Raw genomic sequence first — 19959 nt, 5'->3', positions numbered from 1 at the left:
GTTATCTCTCTCTCTACCTACCTATGTTATCTATCTCTTTTAAAAATTACATTCTTCTGATTTTTATTTGGATTATAAATATCTTTGTATAATTCACAACATCTGTTCAAATGGCCTATTCTACTGTTACCCAGATGCAGAAATCCCAGGACAGTAGCCTTGACCAGAAATTTCAGTTCCAAGCCTGCTTGTCATTTATTATTTGTCCTTTTTTTTTTTTTTTTAAGCCTTCTGATGCAGAGAAAGAACTGGTTGACAACATTGAGAGCATGTGGTCAAACCTTTTCAATGATTCGTTGACTGTGGAGCATGCTCTGGGAGGCATAAAGAGAATGTTCACAGAGGTACCTTTAAATGCTTCACCTTCTGAATATAGATGTTGAAAAATACCCAGTGGGCTCAATTAACCAACCCTGCTTTCCTCAGCTTACTCGAGGTGAAATACTAAACTACAGACAGCAGATAGAGGATTTTGCAAAACGGTTTTATCGTGAAGGCCCTGGTTCTGTAGGTGAAGATCTTGACAGAGGTAAGGATATCCACATTGGTCTTACTGGGGCATTTGAAGACATTCTGCTTAAGAATTTTGTGAGGAGATTGGATGGAGTGGTGGTTTGCAAGCTTGCCTGTACACTGGGTTCCTCTGGGGATCTCTAAAGATCTCTGCTCCCTGGGGACCAGGTTCACATAGTCTGATTCCACTGATCTCAAGGGTGGTTTGGACATCAAGGGTTAAAACATTTTTTAATTTATATATTATTATTTTCTAATTTTTATCTGCAGGTGAGTTTTCTCTAGTTACAGCAAGTGAGGGCTCCTCTTGTTGAGGAGCTTGGGCTTCTTGTTGTGGGGGCTCCTCTTAGTGAGGAGCTCAGGCTCCAGGTGCACCAGCTTCAGTGGTTGCGGCCCATGGGCTTAGCTGCTCTGGAGCCTGTGGGATCTTCCTGGACCAGGGATCAAACCTGTGTCCCCTCCATTGGCAGGTGGATTTTCAACCACTGGACCGCCAGGGAAGCCCCTGGACATCACAGTTTTTAAAAGCTCCCATGGGGATTCTAATCTGCAGCCCAAGTTGAGACCACTTAGAGCAAGAATGCCTAGGAGACAGAAATTTCTCACTGGAGGAGCTTGTAGTAACTGGTTTTAGTTAGAATGATGGAGAGATAAAGTCTGGTCATTCTACATTTGTCTTCCCAATTGGCTTTTATGGCTGACGTGATAATTTTGCATATTGTTCATGATTTCTTATTCAATTTTGTATACCTTAAGATTGTATGTATTCCAACACTTGCCTGCCTGCTTGTGAATTTTATACAAGCATCCTATGCTAACAAATCACTTCTTATCTGTCAGAAAAAGTATGTATTTAAAAAGAACTTATTTACAAAACAGAGTCACAGACTTCGAAAACACACTTATGGTTACCAAAAGGGAAAGGTGGTCAGGGGAGGGAGAAATTAGGAGTTTGGGGTTGTATTCACTACTATACATACAATAGATAATCAACAAGGACCTGTACTGTATAGCACAGAGAACTCTACTCCATACTCTGTGGTAACCTATATGGGAAAAGAATCTGAAAAAGAATAGATACATGTGTAACTGCATCATTCTGCTATGCACTGAAGGTCACACAACATTGTAAATCGACTGTGTTGTTGTTGGTCACTAAGTCGTGTCTGACTCTCTTGCTACCCCATGGACTGTAGCCCACCAGGCTCCTCTGTCCATGGGATTCTCTGGGAAAGAATACAGGAGTAAGTTGTCATTTTCTTCTCCAGGGGATCCTCCCAACTTAGGGACTGAACTCGAGTCTCCTGCATTAGCAGGTGAATTCTTCACTGCTGAGTATAAGTTTATTTATTTACTTATTTATTAGGAGTAGAACTTTTAGCCACTTTCGATAAAGAGCTGATGAAACATGAAAAGAACCGTCAGGAGCTGGCTAATGCTGAGAAGCTTTTTGATCTTCCAATCACAATGTACCCAGAGCTGCTCAAAGTGCAGAAGGAAATGAGCGGACTGAAGGTGATTTACGAGCTCTATGAAGAACTGAAGGTAAGCATCCACCTGCAGATTTGGTCTCCATGGAAGGAATGTGGCTCAGTGGACTTTGAGGTCATAGTCATAAAGAGCCTGGGGCAGAGTTCAGAGAAACTCGCACTTTAGATCTTGGGAGGAGGTGATGGGGGGTGACCGCTAATGGGTACGAGGTTTCCATCTGGGGTGTGGAGAGAATTCTGGAACCTCATGGGTGTGTGATGGCTGCCTAACACTATGAATGTCCTGCTTTCCACTGTACATATTCCTGGTAGAAAGCAGATCAGTGGTTACCTAGAGGTGGGGTGGAAGGAGAGGGGTGGGAGGGGGTGATTACAGAGTGGCAGGAGGAGACCACTGAGGGGGATGGTGATGGATACGTTCATTATCTAGATGGAGCTGATGGTGTCACAGATGTGCACACGTCAGTTGTACACTCGAAATACATGCAGCTTTATCGTACACCAGCAAACTCTCCATAAAGCTTCAGAAAAACAGAGAGAATGGGGAGAAAGGCGTTAGAAATGCCAAGTATAGACGATGTTTCCAGTGAGTCTTGTTACAAAGAGAAGCAGAGAAAGGAGGACTGGTGGGTGAAGGGGATGTGAGGTCAAAATAATTAAAACATTTTTCTCATTTATTTATTTTTTGGCTGCCTTGAGTCTTTGTTGCTGTGCACAGGCTTTCTCTAGTGTCTCTAGAGAAGGAACACACAGACTCAAGAGGGAAAGGAGGAGGGTGGGGTGAATTGGGAGACTGGGATTGACATATATACACTGGTGATACTATGTATAAATCAGAAAACTAATGAGAATGTTCGGTGCAGCACAGGGAACTCTACTCAGTGCTCTGTGGTGACCTAAATGGGAAAGAAATCCATAAGAGAGGGGATGCTGCTGCTAAGTCACTTCAGTCGTGTCCGACTCTGTGTGACCCCATAGATGGCAGCCCACGAGGCTCCCCTGTCCCTGGGGTTCTTCAGGCAAGAACACTGCAGTGGGTTGCCATTTCCTTCTCCAATGCATGAGAGTGAAAAGTGAAAGTGAAGTCGCTCAGTCGTGTCTGACTCTTAGCGACCCCATGGACTGCAGCCCACCAGGCTCCTCCGTCCATGGGATTTTCCAGGCAAGAGTACTGGAGTGGGGTGCCATTGATGTATATATATAGCTGATTCACTTTACTGTACAGTGAAACTAACACAACTAAACAACACAACTAACACACAAATATAACACGACATACACATCATAAAGTAACTATACGCCCATAAAAATTAAAAAAAGAAATCACCGGACACATATTACATGAATTAACATAATTTCCTGTCAAGCATGTTTCATGATTCAAGCAACTCTGTCGAGCCTGGATGTCACAGGTTGCAAATGCCAACCACCCAAGATGGTAAATTGTATGTAAGACAGTACTTTTTACATTCAGTCTCAGGGAGCTACAGCACAAAGTTTTTTCTTTATGATAACTAAGCAGGAGTATCTAAGTTGCTGGTATTTTGTAACCTTAGCTTCTTTTGTCAGAAAAGGACAGCGCTTGAATGAAGTGCATATTTTAAGATCCCCGTGATTCCTTGAGTTAAAAACACTGATTTCTGACATCCTGCTTTTCTGTTTTCCCTGAAAGAAAGGCATATTTTTGGATCCCACACATTCTCAGATACAGCCTTATTTTTGTGCAAGAATACTGGAGAGGGTTGCCATTTCCTTCTCCAGGGGATCTTCCCCACCCATGGATTGAACCTGCGTCTCCTGCATTGACAGGTGGATTCTTTACCACTGAGCCACCAGGCAAGCCTCCTGTTGTGGGGAAATGGATGTTAATATTTGGAGAGAAATAAGCATGCCAGGGGTTAAGAATGTGCTCTCCCTTCCAACCACCTTTGAGTTTCCAGACCGGTCTTGTTGATGGGACTATTTCTTGTTCATTTCCAGGTTGCGAAGGAAGAATGGTCTCAGACACTCTGGATCAACCTGAATGTTCAGTTTCTCCAGGAAGGAATTGAAAGTTTTCTCAGGTCCCTCAGAAAGCTGCCCCGTCAGGTCCGAAATTTATCAGTGGCCTACCACTTGGAATCGAAAATGAAGGCATTCAAAGACTCAATTCCTTTACTTCTAGACTTGAAGCACGAGGCTCTAAGAGACAGGTTGGTGGAGGAGCTTTTACTTTGAGATATGTCTTTGCTCAGATCTGATGACAAAGAACAAGATTCCAGCAGCAACGCAGGGCTGGAAATATACAAGTAATATTTCGCTACATAATATTGCTTCTGTGTAAAGTTCCCATTAAATTATCAACCACAGGGATTCTTCTATATCAACTCCCATGCTAGACCTGGGATGAGAGAGAGAAAAACTGGATTCTCCTTCCTGACCATCTCTTTGTACGACAAAACCTAGTGATTCTATGCTTACTGCTTATATGCTGGGTACCTGGCGTTCTGCCCATCCAGTGCCACGTTTAGCTGCCTTGTTACGTTCATTCCATATACATCAGACCTTAAACGTGGGCAAATGTGAACCTTCAGAGGAGGCCAGGTTGGGTTAAGAGCAGCGCAGCTTGGTGCTCTGTCTCGTTCCTTCTGTTTGACGTAGCTGCTTTTCTTTATCGTGCTGTGTTTTTTTCACAATGCTTGAAACATCTGATGGTTATTTAATTTGTAGATTTGTTGTATCGATCACTGCCTGTCTCCCCAAGTTGGTAGAAGTGTTCCCGAGGGCAGGGGCCTTATCTTCGAGCCACTCTGAACCCCCAGCTGCCAGCCCACTGCCTGAAGAGAGTTAGTAATTGCTGAATATTTATCAAACACAAGCGTGCTCGTAAATTACATCAGGGTATCAAATAGGCTAAGTGATCCGGAGAGGCCAGGATCACCGGTCTAGAGACCATGCAGAAACAGTTACTAATGAATGAAAAGTGTGTTTTCTTAGGTGGTAGTTAAGATGAGGCATCTAAGAAAGTATCTTCTAGATTAGGGGTCTCCCAAGCCCTGGGCCAAGGACTGGTCCCGGTCCAGATAGAAATCACGCTGCACAGCAGTAGGTGAGCAGCGGGCCAGCGAGCAAAGCTTCATCTGTATTCACAGTTGCTCCCCATCGCTCTTATGACCGCCTGAGCTCCACCTCCTGTCAGTTCAGCGGTAGCCGTAGATTCTCATAGGAGTGTGAACCTTCCTGTGAACTGCACATGTGAGGGATCTAGGTCTCGTGCTGTTCGTGAGAATCATCTCCGAACCATAGCCCACTCCCCACCCCTCAGTCCATGGAAGAATTTTCTTCCACAAAATTGGTCCCTGGTGCCAAAAAGTTGGGGACCACTGTTCTAGATGTTTCCTGGGTTTGATTCTGGCAGCCAATGGGATTTTGGAAAACTGTGGACATACATATAATGCCAATAATGTCTTCATGTTTCCAAATTCCATTACAAGAAGTGATTATAATGGGATTTATCCTGTGGTTGAAGAAAGAAAAGTGAAAGTGTTAGTTGCTCAGTCTGTCTGATTTTTTGTGACCCCCAAGGGCTTCCCTGGTGGATCAGCTAGTAAAGAATCTGCCTACAATGCAGGGGACCTGGGTTCAATCCCTGGGTTGGAAAGATCTCCTGGAGAAGGGAAAGGCTACCCACTTCAGTATTCTGGCCTGAAGAATTCTGGACTGTATAGTCCATGGGGTTGCAAAGAATTGAACATGACTGAGCGACTTTCACATGGACTGTAGTCCGCCGGGCTCCTCTGTCCGTGGAATTCTCCAGGCAAGAATGCTGGAGTGGGTTGCCTTGTCCTTCTCCCAGGAATCTTGCTGACCCTGGGATCAAACCTGGGACTCCTGCCTTGCAGGCAGATTCTTTACTGTCTGAGCCACCTGTGAAGCCCTTGGTTGAAGAGGGAATAATTAAACCCATCACTAAACTCAGTAGACATAAAGATTTTTGATGTGGATGCACCTTCAGGCATTGGAAAGAGCTTATGGAGAAAACGGGCGTGATTTTTGAAATGACTGAAACATTCACCTTGGAAAACATGTTTGCTATGGAACTTCACAAACACACGGATGTTCTCAATGAGATTGTGACGTCGGCCATTAAGGAGATAGCCATTGAGAAGGTAGGACTATTTTTAGTTATAAAGCAGGCTAGAAAAAAAAAAGAATTTTTTTTTTTATTCAGAGAGAAAACCTGTTTGTTCTGGGACCTGTTATGTTTGAATAAGACAGTATTATTTGTTCTAGAAATAGAATTCCTGCCTCAGTTAAATATTTTAATTGTTTCTATAGTTTCACTTTCAACTTATTTACTAAAGAAATAATGTGTTCAAGGTAGAAAACTGAGAAAATAAACAAATCACTCATAAATTCCACCACCTGAAGATAAATTATTAACATTTGAGTGTACATTCTTTAATGCTTTGAAATGCCTATGCAGGGAATTCCCTGTGGTCCAGTGGTTAGGGCTCTGAGCTTCCACTGCAGGGGCACGTGTTCCATCCCTGGTTGGGGAACTAAGATCCCGCATGCTGCATAGCATGGCCAAAAAAAGTGCATATACACACATATACACACATGTACACATATAAACATATATCCACACATACACACTACAGAGATATAAAAACACACACACACACACCAACATGTACATGAGTGCCATGCCCACATACATACATGCTCTCACACATGCACACATAAATACTAATATATCACCCATACGTGCACACACATGCATGTACACATGTGCATACACTTACACGCGTGATGTACACAGATACATATGCACACATGCACACATATACACACATCTGTGTGTATATACACATACCCATAATTATTGACAGGTGGTTTTTGAACATGCCATGAAAAGACAAATTTTTTGTAATTTGATCTTCTTGCTAAACAGTAAACACAGAGGCAGTATCTCATGAGCATGCAGATTGGAGGCCAATTACAGAATTTAGACCCTGGCTCTGGCACTCAGCTGAGTGAACGTGGCAAGCCATTCCCAGTTCCCACCTCTGCGAAAGTGTGGAGAATAATAATCCCACCCTCGCGGGGGTGCTTTGAGGACTAGAGGAGATGGTGTATAGCATGTGCTTACCTGGCACAGAGCAAGAACTGGGCAACTGACAGCTAGAATGGCCAGCCTCTCTGGAACACTGACCCAGAACTCCAGGTTCAGGAGCTGATCCATGGCAAACTCAGGAAGCTCCTGTTGGGTTGGGTTGTTTTTTCAGCCCATGTGCCTGAACCATTCTTGTCATATTCCTGACTAGGCTGTGAAGGAAATCCTGGACACATGGGAAAATATGAAATTTAATGTGGTCAAGTATTACAAAGGCACCCAGGAGCGAGGCTACATCTTGGGGTCTGTTGACGATATCGTCCAGTGCCTGGATGACAACACTTTCAACCTGCAAAGCATCTCAGGAAGCAGATTTGTGGGACCTTTCCTGCAGACAGTTCACAAATGGGAAAAAACGCTTTCTCTCATAGGCGAAGTCATTGAGGTGAGAAGAGAGACACAAAAGATGGAAAGGAGCTGATTCATAGAAAGAAACTTTGTGTGAGACAATTTTGTGCTCAGAAACTAATGATCCTCTTTGATTTATTTTGAGGGGAGGGATACATAATTAGAGGAGTGAATCTGAGTTTTTATTTCAATGAATGCATTTTTAACTAACAGGACTCCTCCTCATTGGTGCTTTTTCATGTGCCCTGGTTCTTATTTAATACTGTCCTGTTCTTGTTGCAAGAATGCTTTCATCTCCTATATCACATTGAAGAATTTAAATATATTTAAAACCCTTTTCTGATTTCCTTCTATTTTTTATTTTCTCAAACTAGAATTTTCCTCTTTTTAGGGGAGACTCTCTTTCACAGGGTATGGGTTTTTCCTCCGTGTGATTTTGATTTTTTTTTAAGTCCGTCTTGCATACATTTTTTTTTTTTTTTGGCCTGTGCTCATTTCACTTTGATGTGTGTTTTTGCAGTTTTCCCAACCTAGTCCATCGTGTTGGGAAGCGCCCAACCAGGTCTTACGTTAGTTGGTTTGGGGCTTTCCTGCTTTGTGTCCAGACCTCTGTGAGCCACCTAGGCTCATTTCACCAGTTTTGTGTGACAGCCTTGTTTTTGTCCTGAGATCACAGGCAGGCACCTTGTATTAATATAGCTACACCCTAAAGCTTGGGGTGGGATGAAGCCAGGCCTGGTTCACTGGCTAAGAGTGTGGTCAGGCATGGGCTTCCTTCATTTGCTTTCTTTTGAAAAAATAATTTATTTATTTATGGTTGTGCTGGGTCTTTGTTGCTGCACACACACAACTTGGCAACTAAACCACCATATGCACTTACTCTGCCCTCTTGCATGGAAATTCTTTTGACCTGAATTGATTTAAATCTGTCCCGTGTTAGGGTGGGGTTTTGCCATACACACCTCGAGGCACCTGGGAACCTGTGTTGATGATAATGTTGTGCCTTTACAGATTTGGATGTTGGTTCAGAGAAAATGGATGTATCTGGAAAGCATCTTTATTGGTGGAGATATCAGATCACAACTTCCAGATGAAGCAAAGAAGTTTGATAACATCGACAGAGTATTTAAAAGGGCAAGTGACTGGCTTCTATTTTAGTCTTGAAAGATGGACAGTAATCGGAGATCCTTTCACTTATGTATTTACATGTCGTATTTGGTCTATTTGTAGCTTCTGAATTTTTTCTGTCATTGTATGTGAATTTAATCTCTTCAGTAAGAATTCCTGTTTGATCTTAAGCCACCAGCATAAGGCACTACAACTTTTTTATTTTTACTTTTTATCATAAAAGTAGTAGTTATTTAAAACCCTGGGGAAATGTAGAAGAGAAGGAAAAGATGCGTCTTCCATAGTTTCATCATCTTTAATATGTAATATTTTCCTATGTATATGGGTTTAAGAACACAATTGTAATGATATTTTGTATGTGTGTGTGCATACTTGGTCTCTTAGTTGTATCTGACTCTTTGTGACCCCACGGACTGTAGCCCGCCAGGCTCCTCTGTCCCTGGGATTATCCTGGCAAGAATACCTGGAATGGGTTGCCATTTCCTCCTCCAGGGGATCTTCTCAAACCAGGGATCGAACCCACCTCCTCTGGCTTCTGCACTGGTAGGTGGAGTCTTTACCACCGAGCCACCTGAGAAGCCCAATATTTTGTATAATTTCATCTTATAATTTTCTCTTCATATTGTGAGAAACATAGTTCATATTATGAAGTCATCTGAAAACATTTCAATGACTTTATATAATGTCTCAGTGAGTGGACTGACATTAGTTTAGTTGATTTATTGTCTAGTAACTGGACATCTTGTTTGAAGTGAAACTCTTTGCATTTAAAAATAATTTGTCTGAAGATTTTTTTTCCATTTTTAGGATTAACAGGATTATTATTGTTTATAAGCAAATTACCCATGAAGGACTATGGTCATCTTAAAGTCCTTTCCAGAAAGGGCGGTACCAGTGGGCACTGCTGCTAGCGGTTAGCGGGGTAAGGATTGTCACCCAGCCCACCTGACCTCAAAGCCCCAGTGTTTGCTGCTCAGGGATGCTGTTGTATTCTCTAGTATGAGCAGCCAACTCATGTTTGGGGCTTCCCAGGTGGTAAAGAACCCACCTGTCAATGCAGGAGACATAAGAGACCCCTGGATTGGGAAGATTCCCCTGGAGAAGGAAATGGCAACCCACTGTGGTATTCTTGCCTGGAGAATCCACAAGGAAAGAGGAGCCAGGTAGGCTACAGTCCATGGGGTCGCAAAGAGTTCAGACACAACTGAGGTGACTTTGCATGCACGCATAATACATCTGTATCATTTCTTTTTAGATTCCACATATAAGGGATGCCATATGATATTTCTCCTTCTCTGTCTGACTTACTTCACTCAGTATGACTCTCTCTAGGTCCATCCGTATTGACAGTTGTCCTCTTGACTTTATCCAGATCATGGGCGAGACTTTGAAAGACCCTGTGATCAAGAGATGCTGTGAGGCCCCCAACCGCCTCAACGACCTGCAGAACATCAGCGAGGGCCTGGAGAAGTGCCAGAAGAGCCTGAACGACTACTTAGATTCCAAGAGGAACGCCTTCCCCAGGTTCTTCTTCATTTCCGATGACGAGCTGCTCAGTATCCTGGGGAACAGTGACCCACTCTGCGTCCAGGAGCACATGATCAAGGTCGGCCCCCGGGGGCTCCCGTGGGAGTGTCCCCATAAGCTCTGTAATTGCAGCTCATCTGAGTCTGCTACACAGCTGGGTTCAACTCAGAAGTCCAAGATTGTGGAACACTGCTGGGGTTTTTATTTGAAACATAAATCTGATGAAATCCACTGTACTCTGAAGTCACACCAGCACTGAGCTGCTATTTGTTGTTCTTTTTCCACACTCCCCCAAACAACAATTTTTGAGAAACTGAAACAATGCAGAAATATACAAGGACGAATATAATAACCAGAGAGACCATGCAGGATAGTGGTTCAGCACATCCAGCTAGATTGTCTGGGTTTAAACCCTGGCTCTACATGGATTTGCTGTGTGGCCTTTGGCAAGTGACTTAACCTCTCTGATCATCAGTTTTCTTACCTGTAAATTCAGTTAACTCCAATTCTACACATTTATAAAGATTGAATGAGTTAATGTTTGTAAAGTACTTTGAACAGTGCCTGCCCGATGATGTTGGCTGAAGAACCTTATCTACGCTCCAGAACTGACACCCTTGTTACCAGTTAGTCATATTTGTTTTGTCTCTTTTTTTGTAAGATAAAATTACGGAGATAAAGTTGACATACTCTTTGTTTCATCCCCGTTCACAATTCTTCTTCCACTTTCAAAAGGCAGCCATTATCATGGCTTTGATGAAATTCCTTCCAGCCTGTGTTTTCATACTTTTACATCAATGCACGTGTATCCGTGAGTGACACTGAAGGGCAGGAAACACAACAGACAAAACTGTCTCTTATGACAGAGAATTGGAGCAGCGCCAGGAATAAACTTTGGTCAGCTCTTCAGAGCTCTATGTTTAGTATCAGCCTAGAGGTTTCTCAGCCTTGACACTGTTGGCATCTTGGTTGCGATATTTATTTTTTTACTGGCACGTAGCTGACTCACAATGTTGTGTTCATTTCAGGTGTACAGCAGAGAGTCAGTTATGATACACATTTAATGACTCTTTAATTGATTAATTAATTTTGGGTTACGCAGGGTCTTTGTTGCTGCTTGCAGGCTTTCTCTAGCTGCAGCAAGCCAGGGCTACTCTTTGTTATGTTGTGCAGGCTTCTCATTGCAGTGGCTCCTCTTGCTGTGGGGCGCAGGCTCTAGGCACACGAGCTTTGGTAGTTGTGGCTCGCAGGCTTGGTAGTTGCAGCTTGAGAGCTCTAGAGCCTGGGCTCAGTAGTTGTGCATGGGCTTAGTTGCTCCGTGGCATGTGGAATCTTTCTGGATCCTTATCCACTGTGCCACCAGGACTTCATCCACTCTTTTTTAGATTCTTTTTTGGGCCAGACAGTTTTTCCTGTGTGTGTGTGTGTGTGTGTGTGTGTGTGTGTGTGTGTTTATGTCAGGGGTGGGGGCAGCCTTGTGCATTGCAGGTTGTTTAGAAGCATTTCTGGCCTCTACCCAGTAGATGCCAGAAGCATCCCTCTCCAGCTGTGAAAACTGAAAACGTCTCCAGACGGTGCTGAGTGTCCCTGGGGGCAAAATCATCCACGATGGAGAGCATTATAGAGCAATTACTTTATTTCAAATAAACGAAGGACTGAGGATCAGTTGCTTAATACACTGCATATGTGCCTGTGTGCTAAGTTGCTTCAGTCATGTCTGACTTTGCAACCCCATGGACTGTAGCCACTAGGCTCCTCTGTCCCTGGGGATTCTCCAGGAAGGAATACTTGAAGTTGCCGTGCTCTCCTATGGGGGATTTTCCCCACCCAGGGATCGAACCAGAGTCTCTTAACATCTCTTGCATTGGCAGGAGCATTCTTTACCACTAGTGCCACCTGGGAAGCAAGATTAATACACTGTGTTTTCTTTAATTAATGCTGATTTCCTTCTCAAAGTATGAGTTACAGTTTGCATGGTTTCCTTTCTCAAAGGGAGAAGGCTTCTATTCTGTTTCTGCTTTAATAAACACATATTTTACTGTTGTAGAAAAATGTGTTGTTAGAAGTACTTTGGCTATTGGTAGCTCCTTTTGTAAACCTCTGATTTTATTTTTTAAAGCTTGTTGCCTTTCTGTCTTCCTGTCTGATTTGCAGAGTGCCTTGCCTTATCTAATGGGCCCTAAAAGACACATTTCCCTGAATATTACTCTGATTAGTAACAATAAGGATAGCCAGCAAATGCCAAGCATATGAGGAGCTGACATTTCATGCACGTTATTTAATTTGATCCTTTGACTGCATTTTGTAGGTGCCATAATTATGTTTATTTCAGGCTGAGAGAGGAGAAGCAACTTGGTCAAAGACACCTGATTGGACAGTGGGGGTGGGAGTCTTCATTCCTCGTTCCTGGGAGGTCTCTAATTCCTCAGCTCTAGAGTGTTTAATCACCATGCTGTTCCGCTCATCCTGTGTTCAGCTGGTCCATGTGTCCGGATACTTCTCCATCCCAATGTACACCCTAGAATCTCAAGTGTGGGGAGAGAACCTATCTTCTCTTTTTTTCGTTTTTCTTCAACCCACCTCAGACCTTTTCATGCAGATAAAAGGAAGTACCCAATGAACGTTTGTCACTGGGTAAAGAGATACCTATTTGGTGTGTGGTCTCTGGTGCTGTTGCTGGCTTCCTGGCAGCCCTGATGAGTGATGAGGCACTGCAGGCTGTTCTTTGATTCCAGAACCCAGTGAAGGTATTACAGGGTGGACTCTCCCACTGTATTGCAGATGTATGACAACATAGCACTGCTGAGGTTTCATGACGGGGACAGTGGAGAAAAACTGGTATCTGCCATGATATCAGCAGAAGGAGAAGTCATGGAGTTCCGGAAGATCATCCGGGCTGAGGGGCGTGTGGAGGACTGGATGACAGCAGTTTTGAACGAAATGCGAAGAACTAACAGGCTAATTACCAAAGAGGCTATTTTTAGATACTGTGAAGACAAAACCAGGTAGGATTGTAAATGTGATTGTGGGTTACTTTATTATATTAATGGCAATAAGGGATCAATTTTCAGGGTGTGGAGTAGATTGACTGACATTTCAAATGTCAGGTTTTCTTTCCCTGCCATAGCTAAATTAGCTGATGGATACCTGTGTTCTTTAAGGATTACTGTGTACAGCACTTCTCAAATTGTGGTCCATGGACAGGGAGCATCAGGGCCCCTAGGAGCCTGGTCAAAATGCAATTTCCTGGGCCCCACCCCAAACCGCTGCATCAGAAACTCTCACGGTAGGGCCCAGGAACTGGGTTTTCACAAGGTCCCAGGTGATTCTGAGCTCAAATGTGAGAACCTAGTGAATGCATTGGAGAAGGAAATGGCAACCCACTCCAGTATTCTTGCCTGGAGAATCCCAGGGACAGAGGAGCCTGGTGGGCTGCCGTCTATGGGGTTGCTCAGAGTTGGACATGACAGAAGTGACTTAGCAGCAGCAGTGACTCACCAGAAACCAGGTGTTCATTAAGGTGGACTCTATGTGTAGGTTAATGGCAAAGTTGTTTCTAGAATAGTTGATGAATTTCAATCATTCTTTGATTTTGTGGCCTCAGAGCTTCCAGGCACCGAGCTAAACCATGCCTAGCCCTAGTCACTAAGAGGGCTGGCTTTACTCTGTGGTTGAACCCAAAGCACACAGAGCATCTTTGGATAGCTTCCCAGGAGAGTTGCAGTACATTTGGCAGGGCCTTTATGCCGATACAAAGTCTTTATTATTATGGGAACACTGTCCTCTTGGTTTCGCATGCTGCCTTTTTGATTTTGCAAACTGAAAATGTCTATTTAATGAATTATTAGGACAGAGCATAGTATTTGTCTGACTAGGATCCTGCTTTTTCTTGGTTCTGTGCCATATAAAAAATGGGTTTATCTCTTTATGTAATTGGGTGTATATAGATACATTCAGTGGTGTATTGGTAAACTAGCTCTCTGAGAAGAAAAGCTTTGATTTGGAGTGTATGTCGATTCCCATAGCATAAACACTCTGCATGTCTAACTGAGACGCAAGCCCACTGGACTAGTAAATGAGAGAAGCAAGGTGCAGTGTAGCTTGTGTTGTCGGATGCCAGTTTTGGAGAAACAGCCCTCACACTCCCTTCTCCCCATATATGTGTCTTTATACAGGTTTGTATGAGAATCGAAAAGAGTGCCCAGTGACACTCAGGAAATTATAGCAAGGAAGCATGGGAGGTGTGGTCAGAGATAATCAACTTTTTTGTTGGAATTTTAAAAAATTTAAAAATTCTTATAATATGCCTATCATACTAAATAACTTTTAAACATCTGTAAAAACACATCTTTCAAGTGATCTGGCTTCTTTTACACAGTCATGCCCCTGTAACTGTTCGTGCGCATGTCTCCGTTGGCCTGGTATTTTATTATCTAACCAGAAGAGGTTTATCTCCTTTGTTTATTGGCTTCTGTTACTTTGTCTTCCCTATTCCAGATCAAAGAAAAATTTTTTAAAAAATTGAAGAGTAGTTGATTTACAATATTGTATTAGTTTCAGGTGTACAGCAAAGTAATTCAGTTATATTAATATGTAAATATACATAAATATGTATATTTCTGATTATTTTTCTTTATAGGTTATTGCATGATATTGACTATAATCCCCTGTGCTGTACAGTTAATCTTTGTGGCTTATTTATGTGTAGTAGTTTGTATCTGTTAATCCTACACTCCTGATTTTTTCTCCCCTACCTAAGTCCCTTCCCCCTTTGGTAAGCTTAAGTTTGTTTTCTGTGTCTGTGACCCTATTTCTGTCTTACTTCACTCAGTGTGATAAACTCTAGGTCTAAACATGTTGCTGCAAATGGCAATATTTCATTCTTTTTTATGGCTGAGTAATATTTCGTTGTATTAGATTGTTTCCATGTCTTGGCTATTGTAAATTGTGCTGCGATGATCATCAGGGTGCATGTATCGTTTTGAATTATAGTTTTCTCTGGATATATGCCCAGGAGTGGAATTGTTGGGTCATAGGGTAATTCTGTTTTTAGTTTTCTGAGGAGCCACCATACCATTCTCTATAGTGGCTGCACCTACTTACATTCCTACCAACAGTGTAGGAGCATTCCCTTTTCTCCACTCTTTCCAGCATTTATTATTTGTAAACTTTTTAATGCTGGCCTTTCTGACTGGTGTGAGGTGATGCCTCATTGTAGTTTTAATTTGCAGTTCCCTAGTAATTATTGATGTTGAGCATCTTTTCATGTGCCTGTTGGCCATCTGTATGAAACAAATATTCTTTTTTGTTTTGTTTTATTTTCGGCCATGCTTGTGGGATCCTAGTTCCCTGACCAGGGATTGAACCCATGGCCCCTTCCATGGAAGTGTGGAGTCCTAACCACTGGACTGCAAGGAAAGTCCCGGAAGAAATAGATTCTTGACAAGACCATTTTTAGTTCCAATCCTGGGAAAATCTCATAAAGGCACGCTTTTCCTTTAGGGTCGACTGGATGCTCATGTACCAAGGGATGGTGGTGCTGGCCGCCAGCCAGGTGTGGTGGACCTGGGAGGTGGAAGATGTCTTCCGCAAAGTGAAGCAGGGGGAGAAGCAGGCCATGAAGAACTACGGCCAGAAGATGCACCAGCAGATCGATGAGCTGGTCACCCGGATCACCTTGAACTTAAGCAGGAACGACCGAAAGAAATACAACACCATGCTCATCATAGACGTGCATGCCCGCGACATAGTCGACTCTTTCATCCGGGGCAGGTGGGGACCTCCCAGGGCACTGGTGTCTCGAAACCTGTCCTGTGTCATCCTCTGGCCTCTCTCAGCATCTCTCCGTCCTGCCCCCACCGTCTACCTTCTCTTCCGTCTCAGCTCTCTCCCTCTTCACTTATCCCCCGTTGCTCACCTTCCAGCATTCTCGAGGCCCGGGAGTTTGAATGGGAAAGTCAGCTGCGTTTTTACTGGGACCGGGAACCAGATGAGCTGAACATCCGCCAGTGCACGGGCACCTTCGGATACGGCTACGAGTACATGGGTTTGAACGGGCGGCTGGTTATCACGCCCCTGACGGACCGGATCTACCTGACGCTCACCCAGGTGACTGGCGGCCTGGCTCTGGTCGGGATCATTCACCTGGGGTTATGTGTTTTTTCTCTAGGTGTGATAGTAATTGTGATGGTGTACTGGGTTGAACAGGCTTCCCAAGTGGCTCAGTGGTAAAGAACCTGCTTGCCAGGGTAGGAGAGGCGGGTTCGATCTCTTGGTTAGGAAGATCCTCTGGAGGGGGAAATGGCAACCCGCTCCAGTATTCTTGCCTGGGAAATCCCATGGACAGAGGAGCCTGGTGGGCTATGGTCCGTGGGGGGTCGCAAAGAGTCAGTCATGATTGAGCACGCATGCACTGGGTTGAACATTGTCCTCCCCACCCCAAATTCATGTCCACTCAGAACCTCAGCTGTGACCCTGTTTAGAAATAGGGTCTTGGCAGATTGAATTAGTTAAGGATTGGGGTGAGAACATCCTGGATTAGAGCCCTAGTACCAATGCCTGGTGTCTGTGTACGAAGAGGAGAGAACACAGAGGCACGGAAGAGATGTGAAGACAGAGAAAGAGACTGGAGAGAGGCAGCCACACGCCAGGGAATGCCTGGAGCCACCAGAAGCTGGAAGAAGCCAGGAATGAGCCTCCCTTAAAGTCTTTGGGGGCAGTGTGGCCCCGCTCACACCTTAATTTCACTTTTAGCCTCCAGAACTGTAAGAGAACACATTCCTGTTGTTTTAAGCCAGACAATTTGGGGTACTTTGCTCTGGCAGCCCCAGGAAACGAATGTTGATAGTAAAGGGTTTGATAGTAAAGGTCATTCTTTAAAAATCTGTAAAAGAAGTTCCATTTGAAATATGACATACTTGCTACCTTTTGGGATCGGGGTGTTTCAAGTTCTGGTGGCCCCCCAAACCACCCTCAGTTTCAATAGTTTGCTAAGAGGAATTACAGAATTCAGTAAAGCCTTTGTGGTCATGGTTATGGTTTTTATAGGGCTTCCCAGGTGGCTCAGTGGTAAAAAAAAAAAATCTGCCTGTGATGTGGGTTCAACCCCTGGGTCAAGAAGATCTCCTGGAGAAGGAAATGGCAACCCCCTGCAGTATTCTTGCCTGGAAAATCCCATGGATAGAGGAGCCTGGTGGGCTATGGGGGTGGCAAATAGTTGGACAGGACTTGACTGAACAGCAGCAACAACAGCAACAACATGTTTTTTATAGCAAATGGTTACAGATAAAAATCAGCAGTGGGAGAAGGGAGACCTAGGTCCAGCAATGGGACAGGGTCTAGGAGAGACCAGGTCTAAGCTTCAGTTTCCTGTTCAACGCAACGGTCCAGACAGCATCATTTTCTCCAGCAACTATGTGTGAAGTTCTGCTGCCCAGGGAAGCCCACCGAGCCTTGGGTTTTAACTAGGGGCTTGTCATGCATACAAGACTGACCCCTCTAAATGACTGACCTTAGTCTCCAGACCCTCTCAAAGTTGATCTAGGGCTTCCACCATAAATCGCATTGTTAGACTGTCCGGTGTGGCCCAAGGTCCCCAGATAAACGAGGACTCTCTTCTGAGGCAGAACATTCCGGGGCCTTAGAGGTCAGCTCCTAGGATCTAAAGACAAATGGCCAAACCTTTCTTTGGGCAAAATAAATCCTTCCCTGCACATATGTCCATGTTCCCATGAGCCTCAGCTCTGGGAACTGCTAGGCATTGTCCTCAGGGCGGGTACAGAGTCCAGCATGTTGTGGAGTTGTTGGTTTACTGGTCCCTGTGTAACAGGGGGTGGGGATGGAGTGGTCAGTGGAGGTCAGTGGTCACTGTCAGAAAAGGTGCATTACCATTTATATATTCCACATAGATTGTCATGAACTGGTCATTGACACCTCTTTCCTTCCATGGCAGACAACACGTGTTTTGCATTTGACTTCTGACAGGCACTGTCCATGTATCTGGGTGGGGCTCCTGCTGGTCCAGCAGGTACCGGCAAAACCGAGACCACCAAGGACCTGGCCAAAGCCTTGGGCTTGCTCTGTGTTGTAACCAACTGCGGCGAAGGCATGGATTACAAAGTAAGGATCTGGTGTCACTTCTTCCATCCAAATACTAACCAGGCCCAACCCTGCTTAACTTCCAAGGTCAGATGAGATGGGATTCTTTCAGGATGGTACAGCCGTCGATACCCTGACATCACTTCTGGTGCCGTCTTCCTAGGCCAAGAGCTCAAAGGAGAACATGGGTGAAAGCATTTTATCTTATATGCTTCCAAGAAATGACATAGTGACAGCTGGAGGAATATAATGGGAAACCTTTCACCATCACAGTCTGGGAACTTAGATGTATTTCTTTGTTAGCAGCATGTAGAGCAAGCGTCTCAGACTAAATGCCCACTGGAGTCAGGTGGATAATGTAAATCAGTAAGCAGCAGACATACAATAGAGAGTGGTGGTGACTGTGGCCAACTGGAAGGCAAAGCTCCATCTGAAGGAGGCGCTGGTGTTCAGGTTAGGTCAATTGTTGCCAAGAAGAGAAGACCCAGTATTGCTGGATTTTTCAACATCTCAAGAGAAGCCAGAAATCTGAGTTTTTTTACATTAAAATTCTTAATTTTTGAAATCTTTTAACTTCTTTACCAAACAGAAATACTAGAGTCACAAATGTAGAAAGCAAAGTTATGGTTACCAGGAACTATGGAGAGGGAGGGATAAATTGGAGATCAGAATTGACACATACATACTACTATATATAAAATAGATCACTAATAAGGGCCTAATGTATAGCACAGGGAGCTCTACTCAGTACTCTGTAATGGCCTATAGGAGAAAGAATCTAAAAAACAATGGAGATATGTGTGTGTGTGTGCGTGTGTGTGTATGTATATAACTGATTCACTTTGCCGTACAGCAAAAACTAACAACATTATAAATCAACCCTACTCGAATAAAAATTCTTAAAAATTAAAAAAAATCCTTAATTTGTGAAATCCTGTAATTGGGAGCCGGAAAGGCCTTTCACAAGAGACCTTGGAAATCTTGTCAGGAAGATCCATTAGTAGAATGGCTGGCTGAATGCATCTCTGCCAATCTGATAATCATCGTTTGCTTTTAATTTAGAAAATTGTATCCATACGTGGATCGCTTGTGATTTTAAAGATGAAAATTGCCCTTGTCCTGACATTCCTTTCCTCCTAGGCCGTCGGGAAGATCTTCTCGGGCCTTGCTCAGTGCGGGGCTTGGGGCTGCTTTGATGAGTTTAATCGCATTGATGCCTCTGTGTTGTCAGTCATCTCGTCCCAGATTCAGACGATAAGAAATGCTCTGATCCATCAGTTAACCACGTTCCAGGTGAGGATAAGTGTGAAGCTGGCTCAGATCCTCCCCAGGATGGGAACGTGCGACGGTGGACAGTCATCTATCCAGACCAGGCTCCCTCTAGATGTAGATTTGCCCAACTTCTGCTTCCATGTGGAGATAATTGGGTTTCCCCAATTGATCAGCATCTTTGATAATTAAGTACTGTAATAATCTAAGAACTTCAGACATGGGACTCCCCGATGGTCCAATGGTTAAAACTCAGAGCTCCCAATGCATGGGACACTGGTCCAATCTCTGGTTGGGGAACTAGAATCTTGCATGCTTCATGGGGTGGCCAAAAAATAAATTAAAAATAAATTACAGACATGACTAATAGTGATGGGTAGGGCCATATTCTCAAGTAAATGAAGTATAAGGTTCCCTTTCAAGGTCAAA

General features: G+C 43.8%; 1 protein-coding gene across 1 annotated transcript in view; it reads left to right on the top strand.

Annotated features, from left to right (window-relative positions):
- DNAH10 (dynein axonemal heavy chain 10) overlaps positions 1–19959 on the top strand; it is a 156977-nt gene that overhangs the window by 49798 nt on the left and 87220 nt on the right. Inside the window, exons 22-34 of the mRNA XM_061384586.1 lie at positions 228–344; positions 427–529; positions 1880–2058; positions 3984–4195; positions 5998–6151; positions 7313–7546; positions 8521–8643; positions 10010–10243; positions 12946–13169; positions 15667–15936; positions 16089–16272; positions 18148–18282; positions 19402–19554. Of these exons, the coding sequence (XP_061240570.1) occupies positions 228–344; positions 427–529; positions 1880–2058; positions 3984–4195; positions 5998–6151; positions 7313–7546; positions 8521–8643; positions 10010–10243; positions 12946–13169; positions 15667–15936; positions 16089–16272; positions 18148–18282; positions 19402–19554 (2322 nt within the window). The remainder of the gene's footprint in view (positions 1–227; positions 345–426; positions 530–1879; positions 2059–3983; positions 4196–5997; positions 6152–7312; positions 7547–8520; positions 8644–10009; positions 10244–12945; positions 13170–15666; positions 15937–16088; positions 16273–18147; positions 18283–19401; positions 19555–19959) is intronic.

Source organism: Bos javanicus, chromosome 17, assembly GCF_032452875.1.
Source record: "Bos javanicus breed banteng chromosome 17, ARS-OSU_banteng_1.0, whole genome shotgun sequence".
NCBI classification, from domain to species: Eukaryota; Metazoa; Chordata; class Mammalia; order Artiodactyla; family Bovidae; genus Bos; species Bos javanicus.
The sequence above is the reverse complement of the archived record's forward strand: the minus strand, read 5'-3'. Positions and strand labels throughout refer to the sequence as shown.